Source organism: Tachyglossus aculeatus, chromosome X4, assembly GCF_015852505.1.
Source record: "Tachyglossus aculeatus isolate mTacAcu1 chromosome X4, mTacAcu1.pri, whole genome shotgun sequence".
In the NCBI taxonomy this organism is placed as follows: domain Eukaryota; kingdom Metazoa; phylum Chordata; class Mammalia; order Monotremata; family Tachyglossidae; genus Tachyglossus; species Tachyglossus aculeatus.
In genome coordinates this window covers 59,327,406-59,346,021 of record NC_052098.1, presented here as the reverse complement: position 1 = coordinate 59,346,021, position 18,616 = coordinate 59,327,406, and the positions used below count along the sequence as shown (strand labels likewise).

At 45.1% G+C, this 18,616-nt stretch overlaps 1 protein-coding gene across 2 annotated transcripts in view; it reads right to left on the bottom strand.

Annotated features, from left to right (window-relative positions):
• Positions 1-5,678: 5,678 nt before the first annotated feature.
• ZCCHC7 (zinc finger CCHC-type containing 7) overlaps positions 5,679-18,616 on the bottom strand; it is a 206,699-nt gene continuing 193,761 nt past the window's right edge. For both annotated transcript variants that reach the window (XM_038769645.1, XM_038769646.1), the window contains 3 exons: positions 12,525-12,620; positions 9,867-9,984; positions 5,679-7,082 (listed from right to left, as the gene is read on the bottom strand). In XM_038769645.1, coding sequence (XP_038625573.1) covers positions 6,628-7,082; positions 9,867-9,984; positions 12,525-12,620 — 669 coding nt within the window. In that variant the 3' untranslated portion in view covers positions 5,679-6,627. The remainder of the gene's footprint in view (positions 7,083-9,866; positions 9,985-12,524; positions 12,621-18,616) is intronic.

Here is an 18,616-nt window from a genome sequence, read left to right as displayed (position 1 = left end):
CCTGAACCTTCAGTTTCCTCATCTGTAGAATGGGGACAATCACGCCTGCTACTCTCTACCTCACTGGATGCTCTGGGAATAAAATCGTTGTTGGCAAAGCACTTGGCAAAAATAAAAGTGGCATTGCTACTGCAGTCGCTGCTGCTCAGGGTGGCTGACGGAACAGTGCTCAGCGCTTAGAACAGTGCTTTGCACATAGTAAGCGCTTAATAAATGCCATTATTATTATTATTATTATTTTAGAAAAGCACAAAAGGCTCCCTGACAACCAGGGATTGTAAATCGGGATTTACAGAGCAGGCTGAGGGGTTGGACTCTAAAGACCATACCTTCCAGCGTGGCCCTCCTTATCGGTTTGGTGCTGAGGGTGAGAATGGCCTTGAGCCAATTCAAGTCCCAAGAGGAATTTTCCTCTTGAAAAACTCTTTCCCCCAAGTTCCCTAGACCTGTGCCGATCCAGTCATGGACCGGAGAATGGCTCAGTTTTGGGGGGGCAGGAGAGGGGGTTTGCTGAGTTGCTGGAGACCGGCATGGCTTACTTCAAGAACCCAAATGGCGACACACTTCCTGCTTCATGGAGACTGCCTCCCGAGCCATCCTGGAAGTTTCCTGCCGACCTCAAAGACACCCTGATGAAAGCGGGAAGGGAATGCTCCCAGAGTAACAGGTATTAACTGGATAATCTGGAACCAAAGCGAGATATGATCCCTGTCGGGTAGGATGTCAGAGAGGCAGAAAAAATGTACTTTGGACTGAAGTCTAGACCCTTTTTTAATTACCTTCAGCTCTGCTTCCTCCCTCTCATCCACCTGCCTTCCACCCCCTGAGAAACATAGGTGTCTTTGGGTCTAGGCAAGTTTCACTTCCTAGTATCTGTGCTACCTCAATGCTGCAGGAGTTGCAAACATTATAGAGGAGAGTTTAAATTAAGAAAAGAAAAACCACTGATTTTTTTAGACATTTAAAAAATTCATGAAGCGGTTGCCATATTAGTCCCTGTGAAATCTTCCAAAACAACATACATTTTGGGCCTAAATTACAGCTGTGTTTTATAGCACCTGTTTTGGTGTCTAATTGTTATACAAGCAATAAACACGTGAAAATGTTGCCACTGTATATTCATTCAATCGTATTTGAGCACTTACTGTGTGCAGAGCACTGTACTAAGTGCTTGGAAAGTACAATTAGGCAACAGATAGAGACAATCCCTACCCAACAACGGGCTCACAAGGGTAGAGTCCACTACAAGTGGATCACTTAGGGGAAAAAAGTAGCATTTGACTTAGCAGAGCCAGAACTGGACAAGGAAAATGAAACATACCCTGACTAAAGTCATTATGATGATGACGTGTCTAAACAGTCATTCATTCTGGACAGAGCCAAATTCTAGTCCAAAACTTGGGTAATTTTGAATTAAAGAATAATTAAAAACTAAAAACATTAAAAACGGATTTGGTCCCCATCAACTGTCCAAAATAAATAATTCTGGGCTCATAAATGTGACATGATGGCATGCTATTTAAATGCTTTGCAATCAGAGAAGTAAATGTAGGCATGGCGTTGAGAATGTTGTTGGTTTTGTAGTGCATTAATTGCTAGCAAGGCCAGAGCATTTGCCACTGGTTCACAAGTTCATGGCCTGTAACCCTTGACGGCTCCTAAATTCTAAAATAGTGTGGAAGGTGAGTGGTATTTAACATCAAGGTTTCAAGGGAGCCGAGGGTGAGGGATCATGTCTACGGCGTAGTACAGTGCACTACACCGAGTGCTCAATAAATCCCATAGAGAAGCAGCGTGGCTCGGTGGAAAGAGCATGGGCTTTGGAGTCAGAGGTCATGGGTTCGAATCCTGGCTCTGCCACTTGCCAGCTGTGTGATTTTGGGCAAGTCACTTCACTTCTCTGGGCCTTAGTTCCTTCATCTGTAAAATGGAGATTAAGCCTGTGAGCCCCCAGTGGGACAACCTGATCACCTTGTAACCTCCCCAGTGCTTAGAACAGTGCTTTGCACATAGTAAGCGCTTAACCATCATCATCATCATCAATCGTATTTATTGAGCGCTTACTATGTGCAGAGCACTGTACTAAGCGCTTGGGAAGTACAAATTGGCAACATATAGAGACAGTCCCTACCCAACAGTGGGCTCACAGTCTAAAAGGGGGAGACAGAGAGCAAAACCAAACATACTAACAAAATAAAATAAATAGAATAGATATGTACAAGTAAAATAAATAAATAAATAAATAAATAGAGTAATAGTAATTAAATGGCTTAATAAATGCCATTATTATTACTATTATTGCTGAATTGACTAACTGGTGATGGAGCTGTGTCAACTTCAGCAGCGCCCCACAATTGCTGCTTTTTGGTAATATGACCTCTTGCAGACTTACACCAGTAGTAGCACGTGGTGGTTAAGTGTCTAGTACAGGGCTCTGCACACAGTAAGCACTCAATAAAAACCACTGATTGATTTTTGTTCTAAGGCAGACCTCTGGAATATCTTTCAGCATCCATCTTGCCATCACTCATCCTCCACCTGGGGCATCTGAGCATTTCAAAAAACCAGTGATCTTTAAAGACTCGAGTTAACACTCTAAAACCATTCCCTACCTAACCTAAAACCAGCCATCAGCTAGAGAGAACACTTGTTCTTCTGGTTCTAGGGATAAATTACCATCCAGCGCCCAATCAGTACGCACTGGATAATTCTGAAACTCACTTTACATTTTTTTTTCTAATGGTTTTTGTTAAGTGCTTACTGTGTGCCAGGCACTGTACTAAACGCTGGGGTAGATACAAGCTTACCGGGTTGGACACTGTCCCTCTCCCACGTGGGGCTCACAGTCCTAGTCCCCGTTTTACAGATGAAGTAACTGGGGCACAGGGAAGTTAAGTGACTTGCCCAACCTCACACAGGAGACGAGTGGTGGAGCTGGGATTAGAACCCAGGTCCTTCTCACGCCCAGACCCGTTCTTTATCCACTAGACGATGCTGCTTCTCGATTTTAAGCTCTTAAATCAAAAGGAGGACCTGTCTGATTTCCTACTATTCATTCAATCGTATTTATTGAGTGCTTACTGTGTGCAGAGCACTGTACTAATCGCTTGGGAAGTACAAGTTGGCAACATATAGAGACGGTCCCTACCAGGCTCACAGTCTAGAAGGGGGAGACAGACAACAGAACAAAACATCCTACTACAACCCAGCCCGCACACTTTGCTGCTCCAACGCCAATCTACTCACCGTACCGTGATCTCGTCCATCTCACAGGCCACCCCTCGCCCAGGTCCTCCCTCAGGCCTGGAACTCCCTCCCCCCTCCTATCTGACAGACCATCACCTTCCCCCCCTTCAAAGCCTAATTAAAATCCCATCTCCTCCAAGAGACCTTCCCCAACTCAGCCCTCATTTCCTCTACTTCCTCTCCCTTCTGCATTGCCCTCGCACTTGGATTTTCACCTTTCTCCACCCCTCCCTCAGCTCCACGGCACTTACGTACGTAGCTGTAATCTATTTATATTAACGTCTGTCTCCCCCTCAAAACTGTAAGCTCGTTGTGGGCAGGGAGCGTTGTCAACCGACTCCGTTGTATTGTGTTCTCCAAGGTACAGCGCTCTGCATGCAGTAAGCGTTCAATAAATACCACTGATTGAAACTTGATATTTCTTAAGCTCTTTTTGAGCTATATTAGTCTTTTACTTTACTCCATCGCCCACATCGCTCCCAAACCTGACAAGTGATGCTTAATAATAATAATAATAATAATGATGATGGTATTTGTTAAGTGCTTACTATGTGCACTGTTCTAAGTGCTGGGGGGATCAGGTTGTCCCACGTGGGGCTCACAGTCTTAATCCCCATTTTACAGACGAGGGAACTGAGGCACAGAGAAGTTTAGTGACTTGCCCAAAGTCACACAGCCCCTTCACGCACCTTGCACGGAGCTGAGTGATGATGAGAGTCATTATGAGTTGGGAGTGCTGAGCGATCCCAAGTCATTACTGGCAAGCCTAAATTGGTTCGAATGGAAGGTGCCGTTGACTGACCGACTGCCGGGTGATGGTCTCCCACACGAAGACGGTCCCAAAGGTGACCACTGTGCCTCCTTCAATTGATGAAACAACTTTCGCCGAAGCTCCCTGGCCTTTAAAGCAGGCATTTCAAAGCCAGCCTGTGGGTGGCCCGTTTATAATAATAATTATGGTATCTGTTAAGTGCTTGCTATGCGCCAGGTACTGTTCTGAGTGCTGGGGTAGATAGCTTGGCCCTCATTAATAATGATAATATTTGTTAAGCGCTTACTATGTGTCAAGCGCTAGTCTAAGCCATTTATAATAATAATTATGGTATCCGTTAAGCACTTGCTATGTGCCAGGTACTGTTCTGATTGTTGGGGTAGATAGCTTGGCCCTCATTAATACTAATAATAATATTAGTATTTGTTAAGCGCTTACTACGTGTCAAGCGCTTGTCTAAGCCCCAGGGGAGATACAAGGTAATCAGGTTGGGCACAGTCCCTGTCCCCCGTGGTGCTCGCAGGCCAAGTAGGAGGGAGAAGAGGAATCCCCATCTGACAGATAAGAAAATCGAGGCCCAGAGAAGTGAAGCGACTTGTCCGAGGATACCCAGCAGGTATATGGTGGAGCTGGGATTAGAAGGCAGGTGCTCTGACTCTGTCCTGTGGGACAGGCTGTCTTTTCTCCCTCTTTTCCTGCTGCAAGCAGCTCCCCTGCCCGTGCCTCGTCAGCTCCACAGTTCCAGGAGGCCTCCTCCTCCACCCCGAGTGACTACTCAGGCACATGGGTGCGTTAATCCCGGCTCCATCACTTGTCCGCTGTGTGACCTTGGGTAAGTCACCTGCCTTCTCTGTGCTCCAGTTCCCTCATCTGGAAAATGGGGCAAGGAATGTCACTGTTTATTACTGTATGGTACTTTCCCAAGCGCTTAGCCCAGTGCTCTGCACACAGTAAGCGCTCAATAATTACGACTGAATGAATAAGACTATGAGCCCCTTGTGGGACAGGGACTGTGTCCAACTCGATTATCCTATATCTACTCCAGTGTATGGTACGGTTCCCGATAGATAGGTTAGGAAAAGATCATCATAATAATAATGATGGCATTCATTAAGCGCTTACTATGTGCAAAGCACTGTTCTAAGCGCTGGGGAGGTTACAATGTGATCAGGTTGTCCCATGGGGGGCTCACAGTTTTAATCCCCATTTTACAGATGAGGTAACTGAGGTACAGAGAAGTGACTTGCCCAAAGTCACACAGCTGACCCATGACCCATGACCTCTGACTCCAAAGCTCGTGCTCTTTCCACGGAGCCATGCTGCTTCTCTGCCATAAGCAATACCAACATTTGGGAAAGGGAGGCCCTGGATTCGCCTCCTCCTTCTGGTCGTCAGGGAATTACGACAAAGGTGAGCCAGGGAGGGCCATCCCACACCCGCTCCGCAACTTAATGTCATAGCTTCACCCCAAAAGCCCCTTCCTTGATGGCCTGGGGCTGTCCTCTCTGTCTGTTCAGGGAATTTGAGCAAGGGAATATCTGTAGTCAGCCGGGAAGGTTAGTTTGGAAAGTGTATTTTCATGCCTGGATTTAATGTGATTTCATGCTGTAGCGTAAACACCCCGTCTTATTTTCCTTTTCCAAAATGCAACACAAACAAATTTACTTTTCATATTCTCTCAGCATGTTTATTTTTTTTAAATTCTTACAACTAAGTTTTAAACACTGCTTTACAAAATACAAAAAAAACCCCTATTTTTGGCTTCTTCGATAAAAACAAAACAAAATCAGACTGATCAGTGGACACTTTCTGCAATCAGGTATTAAAAGAGGACATTTTTTCCATATGGGGGATGATAGATTTCATGACAGTGGGGGTTTTACATGAAGAAAGCAATTCTATAGTCGTTATCCTGGAACTTTACCCTACTCTTCCTCTAATCATATTTTTGAAGGATTCTCTTGGCATTTTTGCTATTTACATTCCAGAGGGTTCTCAAACTTAGATTCCCTTAGTCCAAGTCTCCCGTCTTCTCACTACTTAATAAAATCCTTTAGGCAGAACTTTTGGCATCACACACATTTTTATTCTCAAACTGCCAACAGGCTCACAAAGGAAGACTTTATTGGAAGCTCCAAGAGCCGGAGAACTTGAACTAGGAGGACAGCGCGGTTTTTGACAACCCAAGGCTGAAAAGAGACCTCAGAAATGACTGAGGAAACTTTCCATATAAATGTTTGAAGGCTCGTTTTAAAACTGACATCACAAGCTAGTCGCATATGGTGGGTACTCTTTTTTAAAAAATTGAGGGCAATAGAAAGGATTTTTAAAAAGTCCAAAGTTCCCCATTACCAGGCTTCTGAGTAAAAAGGAAGTATATGTATCTTACAAAATGGAACAGTTACTAAAAAATGCACAATTTACCCCTTTTGTCCCCAACCTATTGAACGGCTGATTCATTACCAAGGATAGTAAGGCACTCATATTTAGCAATGGAGGTTTGAGGAGCTAAATTGTCTTTGCTTTTCCTTCCTATGAGCAAGGTTGGGATACAACTTTGTTTCTTAATACAAAGTCAAGAAAGTGTTTTGGCAAATGAGGCCACTACATCAGTTAAGCTTAGGTTTCTTCTTTCTCTGTTTGATTACAAACAAACTCTCATCAATCTCATCATCACCCCCTTTCCATTTTTTCTTGTGTTTCCTTTGCTTGCCCTCCTTGGAATGTTCTCTTCTATTCAGTTTTTGGCATGCTAAGTGGGAAGAATGGTGAGATTTCTTTCGAGTCTTGGTACTGCAGTGGGAAGAGTGGGTTTTAGGTCCCCGGGGAAAGTCCTCCTCCATGTCATGATTCTTTGGGACACTCTTCCTGTGCTTCTTTTCTTGGTGTTTCTGGTTTCTGTCCTGACTTTTAGCTTTCGTGGAATATTTCTCTCCTCGAGGCCATCTGTGGACTTCGTATTCAGCATGACTCTTTATCCTATGGTAGTGACCCTGATCTGCTGCCTCTGCTTCTAGGTGAGGCCTCTTGAACTGCCTTGGAAACCCACTAAATTCCTGGAGTTCTGGAAAACATAAGGATCTTGGTAAGACAAGAACGGCAGAATCTGACCCTTCTTTATTGCTTCATAAGTCATTTACCATTTGGAACTATTCTGAAACTAATCATGAAGGCATGGAAATTTCAATTTCAGTAAGTATGACAGCCTGAAGGACTTACCTACGGTAAGAAAATACCACACTAAACATGATGTCATGTTACAGCATTCCTGACCATGAAAATGGAAAGAGACTGAGAAATTTTATTTTTAGCTATGTGGTTGTTCTTGTTTGCCCTCAGCCCATATTCGAGAATGAATGATGCCTAGAAGAGCAGTGCTTGGCACATAGTAAGCGCTTAACAAATACCATCATTATTACTATTATTATTAATCTGTTTAGCTTTGTGAAGAGAATAAATTATGTCAGACTAAGTGACCGGATGAAGAGATAAAATAGATATAATTAATACACATATATTACAGTAGAGCTGTAGACTCCATTCTCGGTGATATTTGATTATAACCACGGCACTTGTTAAGCCCTTACTAGGTGCCAAGCACTGTACTAAGTGCTGGGCATAGTTACAAGATTCACAACATTTTCATCGCACCAGGAAGATGCGGCCTAAGGGCTGTTATTTACCAAGAGGAGGTGTCCACCAGGACTGGCTCGCGTCTCGGTGATAACTTGCAACTGTCAGTCATTGTCAGTTAACTGTTGGAGAGTTAGTAGTGTCCCTCAAGGACTGATCCTAGGCTTGTGATGATTTCATTTTCCCAAAAAGGACTTCTTTTGAGGGCTTGCTCATTACCTTGGTGGAGAACGCCAACTTGGGTAGGGTTGCTAACATTAGAAAATGAGACTAAGACTCCAAAATGACCATAACAATTTAGAAAACTCCCCCCATTTAGAACACTGTTCCCATGAGAACACTGGTGCCAATTTATAACATTTGGACTTGAGATGGAATTGGGAGAACCCAATTTTGTCCTAAGTCCATGAACTATTTGTTAGGAGAAATACATTTAAGGACAATACCAATTTGCGTGGATGCACCCAACTGACCTTCAATTTTGAGGAGGATGCTACGGACGGTTGAAAAGACCTACACCCAACCGACAATCCATTTCACACAGTTCCTAGCTGTGATGATGAGCCTGCTGCTTAGGGAACAGGTCACTATTTCCTCCTCCCCCCCCTCCCCGCAACCTCTTAGCAATCTCATTCTTCCCAAAGGCTTTCCTGATCCATGCACGCTAGGCTGGTCTGACTGCTGTGCTAACCTTTGCACATAGTAAGCGCTTAATAAATGCCATTATAATAATGATAATAACCTTCCAACGGCACCGCTACACCACATCGTTGGAGATTGGGTTTCACTTCATCTTTAAAGCAACTTCTCATTCCTGCTGGCTGGCATTTTTATAAAAAGGTACATCATGGGCATGGACTCTGTGTCAAGCACTGTGCAAAGCACTGGACCGGGTACACGAGAAGCATATCAGACACAGTCCCTGTCTCTCACTGGACTCACAACCTAACAGATACAGAGAGCAGGTTATCTCCACTTGATAGGTGAGTTGACTGAGGCCCAGAAGTGAAGTGACTTGATCTCGGACAAATCACAGAGCAGGCCACTCGCAGTGCTCCAATTTCGATCTCACGAAGCTTTGGAGTCTCATTTTTTTCTCATAAGTATTTCTTCTGGTTTAAGTTTTGGCACCACAAGTATATAGCTAGCTCACCAGTTGCAGACTACTAGTGAACCTAGCTTTGTTTTGGGAAAGGAGGCGCTTTATTTCTACTCTCCTTTCTACTTGGAAGTGAGCTGTTGGGGTAAGATAGAGGGTGTCCCATTGTCAGTAGAATAGGAGGCGGAACTCCTTTTCAGTATGATGCCTAGTGGCGCTCTCGGCCGGCTCCCGCCTAGGCAACGACGTGCATTGCGAGATGACAGATGGCAAAAAGGTACAGTCTGTGGCCGCAAAAGAGACTATCTCTGGGTGTTCTCTCAGCGGCACACTTTGGAGATAAGATGGGGTTCCAGTATGGAAGTGTCACGGGGTGAAAGAGTGGCACAAGAAGTAAAAGGTGACATATGAGAAGCAGCGTGGCCTAGAGGAAGGAGCCCAGGCCTGGGCAAGTCGCCTCACTTCTCTGGAATGGTTCCCTCATCTGTAAAATCAGGATTCAGTGCCTGTTCTCCCTCCTACTTAGTCTGCAAGGCCTGTGTGGGACAAGGACTGTGTCCGACCTGACTGATCTTGTATCTACCCACCGCTTAGTAGAGTGCCTAGCACACAGGAAGTGCTTAACAAATGCCATAATTATGGTAATTATTATTATTATTTCCACAGAAACCCCCCTTTTCTGGGCCGACCTGGAGAAAGGCCATGGAGGTTGAAGAAAATTCAAACATGCCCTCTCCTCCAGGCCCTTGAAGGGATGTCCTGTGTTGGGTGTCTAGCCCTGCCCTGAAAATAAAGAAGGTGGGGAATCACTGATACAAAGAGCAGAAAATGTATATGAATGAGTACGACCAAGGAAAACATACAGGGTTAAGAGTATATCAAGAAAAAATAGGCTTTCCCAGACATTTTCTAAAATGAATTTTACTTGAGAAGAGTAGTCTCAGGACGGACCGAACTTGATTTCAGGTAGTCTAGGAAGCCTGCATTCCTTCCTGGAGTATAAAGAAACCTATTTTCATAAATGAACAGCCCTTTCAAAATGAGTGAATTTTTCATACTGCATAGACGCTAAGGAATTAGTGTATAAACAGTGAGCAAAAAAGTCACATGCCCTACCTTCCATTTTCCATTTTATCCTCTGCTCTCTCTTCCGGATGTCATATTCCCCATCGTAGTAGTAGATGAATGGTGAAGCAGGGAATATTCCACTGAACATTCGTCTTTCGGTGCATTCCTGCAAATCACATTTCACATTACAATTCTCTCAAATCAAGCAGCTCACTACATCACGTTGCATTCGTGTTCAAATATTGTGGTCCGTAATGTCATTACAGAGAAGCCCTGGACTCACATAACACGACTACTCAATTTTTCAGTTATTTGGAATCCCATGATTCAGTGGAGATTTGGGAATTTCACCCCAACTGTATTGACAAGCAGTTATGGCTACAGATCCTGATTTCCTTGACGGCTTCTTGAGTGGGAGAATCCTCAAAACCCGAGTCTAGGGATTGAAAATGGTCAGTCTGGCTCCAACGGCTGAACCCATGGCAATTGGCTGTGTCAGTGTTGGACTGTTAGGTGCTTGACTGTTGACTGTCTCACTGTGATTGCTCTTTCAATTTACGGTACTTCGAATACTTCTGAAAAATCCACTTGCAAACAATCTTTTGAAATGAGAGGACAAAGTAAAATATTCAAGTACCATCTTCAAGAAGACAGATAAGGCCATCACAAAAACACAGATCCCTTCATTTCCCTTAGGGGAATAGCAGCTTTGCAGCTGAGAGTTAAAGCTACTAGGTGGGAAAGCCACTGGCAGGGTCAAATGCTCAATCTACTTCTCCCAGGCACAAAATTAAGCTGTGGCGAAGTGTATACAGTCCGTCTTTCATATCAGTCAGTCGATCAATCAATCCACAGTATTCACTGAGTACCTACTGTGTGCAGAGCACTGTGCCGAAGCTCGGGAGAGTCCAAAAGAATTAGGCATTATTCCTGCCCTCAGGGGGTTTACGATCTTAGTGGGGGAAATATCAACTAAAATTAATCACGGATAGGGTGAAGCGATAGAATATAAAGAAACTTATAGAAGTGCTACCAAGGTGAGGGTTGGGTTACCCATGTGCTTAGGTGGCGCTGAAATGGGAGAATCGTCGGAAAAGGAGATATGATAATAATAATAATAATAATAATGAAGATGGCATTTATTAAGTGCTCACTATGTGCAAAGCACTATTCTAAGCGCTGGGGAGGTTCCAAGGTGATCAGGTTGTCCCACGTGGGGCTCACAGTTTTCATCCTCATTTTACAGATGAGGGAACTGAGGCCCAGAGAAGTTAAGTGACTTGCCCAAAGTCAACCAGCTGACAAGTGGCGGAGCCGGCATTTGAACCCATGACCTCTGACTCCAAAGCCCGGGCTCTTTCCACTGAGCCACGCTGCTCCTCCGTGTGATTATAGAAGGGCTTTGAAGTTGGAACGAGCAGTGGTTTGACGGGTATGAAGGAGGTGGGACAAGAATGAGGCACAGGTTAGCTGGAAAGGAACGAAGATCGCAAGCTTGGGTGAAGTGGGGAAAGAGTGGATAATTAGGAGGGAGAGAGCTGATGGGACACAGGCTGTGTCCGGCTTAAATAGCTTGTCCCTACCCCAGTGCTAAGTACGAGGACTGGCATATAGTAAGCCCGTTGTTGGGTAGGGATTGTCTCTATCTGTTGCCGAATTGTACTGTCCAAGCGCTTAGTACAGTGCTCTGCACACAGTAAGCGTTCAATAAATACAATTGAATGAATGAACTGAACAAATTCCCTAATTACTATATTATTATAATAGTGTTTTAGACAGATTTTCTTCCTTCTAAACTAAGCAGCTTCTACTGTCTGGCACTCTGAACAATAAAATACTCCAGGGAACTAAAAGCAGGACTGAAATTACAGACTGCCATTAACCTACTGAATTTTCCACGTCAATGGCATATGGGGAAACTGCTACTCTTTTGCAGAACTTGCCACATTACTCCATGTGGATAAGAGCCCTGTTACCCACATGTGACTGTGGGTAACAGCCCTAGGGGGAACAGGAGGGAAGCTAGGGATTACAGGCGTCGGGTCCTGCGTGACCCCAGCAGGGATGAAGAATGTAAGGCGGCAGGCCAGGTTTAAGATGAAAAACCGGGCTTGCAAAATGCGTGAAAGGTCAGCTGCTGCGGAAAAGCGCCGACCATCAGAAGTCACTGAGTCAAGGAGAAGTGAAAGGATGCACCGCACACCTCCAGTGGGAAAAGAGGAAATGAGGGCTTAGGCAGGGAAGGCTTCTTGGAGATGTGCCTCCCATAAGGCTCTGAAGGTGAGGAGAGTAACTGGTAGCTACGAAGAGGGAGGGCGGGCCAGGCCAGTGGCAGGACGTGGGCATACTGCAAGTTTGCGCTTTTCTAAATTCTCCACCTGACACAAAGCTGGGAAAACTCGGGACAGGTGACGTGTTTGAGCCTCGTATTCATTCAATCGCATTTATTACACACTTACTGTGCGCAGAGCATCAAGTAACTCATATGGCATCCAGTAACTCGTGGACCACTTTCGTTTCTGACTGACATGCCGAATTGCATTTGAAACGTGTTCTCTGGGAGCTGACAGCAGAGTGGATATTTAAAGTTGCTTTATATATTCATTTTCTCTTTATCTTTCAACAATCCCAACCATTCCTCTGCACAAAGCCCTTATGAGCTCCCACTATGCACAAAAACTGGTCAACCAGAAACCCTTTACTTACAAATCCATAATGGCCTTTCTGAGAGCAGTTATAGCAATACACCAAGGCTGATCGTCCAGAATAGGTCTCGGGCTTCTTAGGAGGTCCAGGTCTGGTCTGAAACATGTAAGTTAATGAAAGTGACATATCAGCAGATTGCAACCTCAAGGGAAAATATAATCTATTTCCTTCCAGCAGAATTTGTGGCAGGAGAAGAGGACCCATCTACGACAGAGCCTCAGTCAACCCCACTAGGTTTCATTTCCTCCCAAGTCCCTGTTCTTCCTTCCTCCGATATAAGATGAGGGAAACGCATCCACTGAAAACAAAACCGTACAAGCCCGATAGCCCTGCTGAACGGAATGGAATTCTCTGACTAGGCATTTCCAATCGGTCTCTTTGTAAAGCTCTATTTGACGGAGAACTATTAGATTGTAAGAGTGTGGCTACTCAAGGGCAGAGCTGTGCTCTTTCCACTGGACCATCCTTAGAACATTAGCATTGCCATACTGTCAGAGCAACAGTCCATCCCAATATCCTGCCTCCAATGAGAGCACCGAAGGATGTTTGGAAGAACATGTCATTACTCGTACCCGATCTGGATCAGACCGATGAGCCATCCAGAAAGATGGTTGCTTCCTTAACACTCATCCTACCGTACTATCATCCCTGACTTTTTCTTCTAGATCCGTAACGTTCCCTCCAGTAACCCATTATGGATCTCTCATCCGTGAATTTACCCACACACTACTTGGACCTACTGATACTTCGAGCCTGCAAAACGTGCTGGGGTAATCGATTCCATAGGCTTGCTAATCCACTCAATAAAGTTTTCCTCAGTACCATCAGATAAACTATTCATAAAGGGCAATTTTCAATTACAGAGGCAGAAGTGATGCCAACAGATGGAGGAAAGTTATGGGGCCACATAGGACTGCCAACTCAGTAGCAATGGCCTTCTCTTAACTTCTCTTTGCCTCAATTTCCTCAGCTGTAAAACAATGATTTAATACCTGTTCTCCCTCCTACTTGGACTGTGAGTCCCAGGTGGGACAGAACCTGTGCCCGACTTGATTACCTTGGCTCTACCCCAGTGCTTAGTACAGCGCATGGCACTTAGTCAGTGCTTAACAAATACCACAATTTGTCTTACTTTTGCTGAGCACGCCAAATACCATCTTGTGATCACAAACACCACCTTCTGCCTGCCCCGTAAAATAAAAACATCACGGAGGCATCCACGATCTAAAAAGTGGATTCGTACTGATTCATCATAGTCAGTTGGAGGGCTCTCAAAGAAGCGCAGATCGCAGCAGCCATAGGTGGAGCAGAATGGGAGGATGAGGCACATCACCTCGAATGCTCCAAGTTCACACTGTCCTCAGAACCACTGTGTTGAAAAGTGACCTCCAAACCATTCCAACAGCAGCACATTAAACCTGCGGACATTCACGTGGAGCCCTGCGGCAACATCACAACTCTCCCGAAGCAAGAAAATCCAACCGTGATCCCCAACCTATGCAACGAAAGGGCACGCCTCCACGATGTTGTCTTCCAGGGAACTGTCAAGATACCGAGCACGGCCGAAAGAAGTCGCCAAGTCGTCACAAATGACTTGGAGACAAAAGCCCTACCTGAGCGGGCAGCACCTCCGTGGCGCCTGAGAACTCAGACCGAAGTGAGGTTTTCGGAAAACCGTGTTGCAAAATGCAAGTCAAACTGAGGAAAATGCACAATCGGTGATGGGATGCCAAAGCGAAATGATTCAGGCTTATGCTGAGTGCCCTGAAACCCCAAATTTCTACACACAGTGATAGAGACATCATATGGCCCTGTTGATGCCAGCCCAGTACCGCTGAAGAGCGAAGACCATTCCAGGGTCATCACAGACAAGGAGGGAAATCTAAAGGGATGGCAAGAACATTTCAACATTCTCCTCAACATGCCTTCTGCTCCCGAAGACGAGGCCATGTGAAACATACAAAATGTGAAGACACGGCCCCCATCTCAACTATCGGCGAAGTCGCGGTGTGGCAGTCAGAACAGGGAGAAATGGAGAAGCCTTTGGACCCGATGGCACACAAGCTGAGATCTACAAGTTCATCCTCAATCTACAGACCCTCGAGGAACTGCCACGGTATCGCAAAGATGCCACCATCCTCAAAAAGAAAGGTGAAAGGCCAGATTGTGGCACTTATTGAGGCACTTCATTACTCTCCACTGCCCACAAAGTCCTATGTCCGATCCTCCCGGAGCGGCTACTAAAGAATACCGCCGACCGAACACTCTCGGAATCAGACACATGGCAGGGCACGGCGGGCATGATCTTTGCCGCACAGTAGCTACGGGAAAAGCGCAGGGAACATCACCAAGCCCTCTACACCCTTCTCACAGACCTGGTGAAAGTGTTTAATGTCACCGGCAGACCTGCGCTCTGGAAATTACTTAGCAAATTTGGCTGCCCTGAAAAGTCCATTAAAGGGCCTGAGATGGCTTCGTGATGGACGTGGCTGGCCAGGTCAGAGCCGGGGGTGCCCTGAAGGATCCCATTTCCCAATGTCAATGGAATAGGGCAGGGTCCGGTCCTGTTCAATTCAGCGTGGCTCAGTGGAAAGAGCACGGGCTTGGGAGTCAGAGGCCATGGGTTCCAATCCTGGCTCCACCGCTTGTCTTCTGTGTGACTTTGGGCAAGTTACTTAACTTCTCTGGGCCTCAGTTACCTCATCTATAAAATGGGGATTAAGACTGTGAGCCCTGTGATGGACAACCTGATTACCTTGTATCCCCCCACCCCAGTGCTTAGAACCGTGCTTAGCACATAGTAAGCACTTAACAAAGGCCATCATCATCATCTATATGCAGCCATGCTGGAAGATGCACAAGAGGCCCAATTGCAGGTGTAAGAATATGCTTCTGCATCTTCGGGAAATTCTTCCAACTCACCAGACTTTGAGCATCATCCAAAGCCCAAGAGGCAGTTGTTCAAGAATCTCTGTATGCAGATGGCTGGAAACCGCTTCACCAAACCATCCGAGTGTTAAGGGAGTAGGATGTCTAAAGAAAACCGAGGTGGTGGATCAGACCCAGATCCCACACAGGGGCCGCATTCGGCTCCTCGGGCAGTTCCATCAGCGTCACTTACGGGTCAGCCTCAAATGGCATCAAATGGTGAGACAGGATCACAAGGAAGTTCTGGCACAAAGTCAGTCTCCTAGTACTGAAACGACACTCACCTCAAGACAGCTACACCAGAAGGGATATGTGAGGAGAATGGATGACAGCAGGATACCCAAACGACTGCTGTATGGAGAGCTGAAACTGGGAAACCGAAAGCAAGGAGGGTGGGGGAAGTGTTTTTAGAGCAGAGTAAAATGAAGGCTCAGACAAGGCTGCGGCCCAGCTGAAAACTGGGAGTCAGTTGTCGAAGATACACTGAGATGGTTCACTGCAATCCAGAAAGGAGCAGTCCTTTTCGAGCAAAAGCCTTCTACGGAACAAGAGAAAAAGAGGCAAATGCAAACACAGCACCACACAAGGGCTGCTTTTAAGCACACAATGTGGCCGCGACTTCGGGTCCTACATTGGTCTTTTCAGTTACACATGCACACGGTGTTTCCTTTCATGTGTTTTGAAGCCACTACAATCAAGCTTCGATGGCTGCCCTCTCATTCTGCTCCTGTAGGATTGGGTGAGCAGCAATTCCACGTTCAGCTTGTCCACATCTTTCATGATTTCGTAAACTTTAATCATGCCCTCTGGGCTTCATTTTCAGCCTGAAAAGAATGAACTTTTGAGAAGCAGCACGGCCTAGGGAACAGAGTACGGGCCTGGGAATCAGAAGGATCTGGGTTCTAATCCCAGGTCCGCTTCTGGTCTGCTGTGTGACCTTGGACGAGTCACTTAACTTCTCCCTGCCTCGGTTACCTCAGCTGCAAAATGGGGATTAAGCCTGTGAGCCCCGGGATGGACTGTGTCCGATCTGATTAGCTTGTATCAGTGCTTAGTACTGTGCTTGGCACATAGTAAGTGCTTAACAAATGCCATGGGAAAAAAAATGAAAATTTATCCACTCTGCTGATCAACTTGGCTGTCCTTCTGCATCACTTCTCTCGTTCTATTATGTCCTTCCTAAAATGAGGCACTTAAAATCACACGTTGTATCCTAAGTGTGGACAAATCATTGTTTTCTATAATGGCAGAATTCTGCCTTTTGTTTATTGTTCAATATCATTTTGGATGATGCCCAACACTCTTGTTGGTCTTTTGGGCTGTTGCTCCACATTAACATTAACAAGCGCTTAGTACATTGCTCTGCACACAGTAAGCGCTCAACAAATATGATTGAATGAATTAACCCAATATTTAAGAGCACAGTCAACAGTAGCACCAAAGTATTTTATTTCAACAGTGACTGAAAACTCAGAGCCCATCATCACAGAGTTGTGGTATGCATTCTTTCCCATTGGTTTCTTATTTTACAGTTGCTTGCACTGAAACTCATCTGCCAGCCCACTCAGCTCTTTTGGGCCTTTATTAATGATGGCATTTATTAAGCGCTTACTATGTGCAAAGCACTGTTCTAAGCGCTGGGGAAGTTACAAGGTAATCAGGTTGTCCCACGGGGGGGCTCACAGTCTTCATCCTCATTTTACAGATGAGGTAACTGAGGCTCAGAGAAGTTAAGTGACTTGCCCAAAGTCACACAGCTGACAATTTGCGGAGCCGGGATTTGAACCCATGACCTCTGACTCCAAGGCCCGGGCTCTTTCCACTGAGGCATGCTGCTTCTCTACTGGCCAGTGTACAGCATTTTGGCACCCCAAAATAGCTCAGATTCAGCTATGGGCTTGAAGATTTCATTGTGTACTCTGCTTCCAGACAGTTCATGGAATTATGGAATATTTTGAACACGAAAATGGAGACAGTCTTCCTGAGATGTAGAGAATTCATACTCTTGGTGTTTGCTGGATGGGGATTAACCCTTGTTGAACTGTTTGGGCCAACCTTCCTGCCAGATTTCAGAAGATATTTTTCAGGTGTTATCAGTTGTCCATTTATGAAAACCTACATAACAATTCCCTGCTTTCCACCAGTATCCACCACATCCATAATTCTATATCACGGAAAGAGCGATTAAGAAACTTGAAGTGAAGCACTGAGGGCACGGGTGAATTACATCACACCACACCACACAATGGGATTTCTACAACTACAGATTGCTTTTAAGCCACTACATTTAAGAAATAGTTTACTTCATCATCTATATCAGTCTTGTCCAATGTGTGGCCTGCACACAGAACTACAGGTGAAACATCCTCAGTGTTCTCCTTAAATTCTAAAAGTGAAAACGAATTCCGGCATGCCCTTTGCAGTCATTTATGAATTCATTTCTGCTATTGTAGTTACTTATAAAAGGGAAGCAGTGTGGCCCAGTGGAAAGAACATGGGCCTGGAAGTGGGAGGACCGGGATGCTAACTTCGGATCTAACATTTGTGAGCTGTGTGACCTTGGGCAAATCACTTAACTGCTCTCTGCTTCGGTTTCCTCTGGGGATTCAATACCCATTTACCTTTTTACTTTGACTGTGAGCCTAAGGAGGGCCTGTGTTTGACCTGATTACCCTGCATCTACCCCTGAGCTTAATACCATGCTTGGCACATAGTAAGCGCTTAACAAATGCTGTTATTGTTATTATCATTAATATTGCGAGATTAATTTTTTAATGTTACTTCCATGAATTTCAACAAATCTCCCTTCAGGAAATCTGGCCCATGAACATATTTGCTTTAAATGAATTTTAACCCCAATACCAAAGAAGTTGGCTAACAACGGCCTCCATGGTGTTGCCGGAAGCCCATGATACAAATATGCATGTTTAAAAGCTTGTTAAGCAAAACACTTAGCACAGGTCCTCATTTGGGTTTCGTTCTCATTCTGGAAAAAAGTCAACTGATGTGACTTTTGGGGGTACACGAAGTGTCAAATATCTTTCTATCAGCCTAGCCAGCTCCCAAAAGATATTAATATTTAATTTTTTCTTTCAGTGATCCACAGCAATTCTACATCAAATGTCACCCGTTAATATTTCAGCGCTCACCATATGTGTATGTAT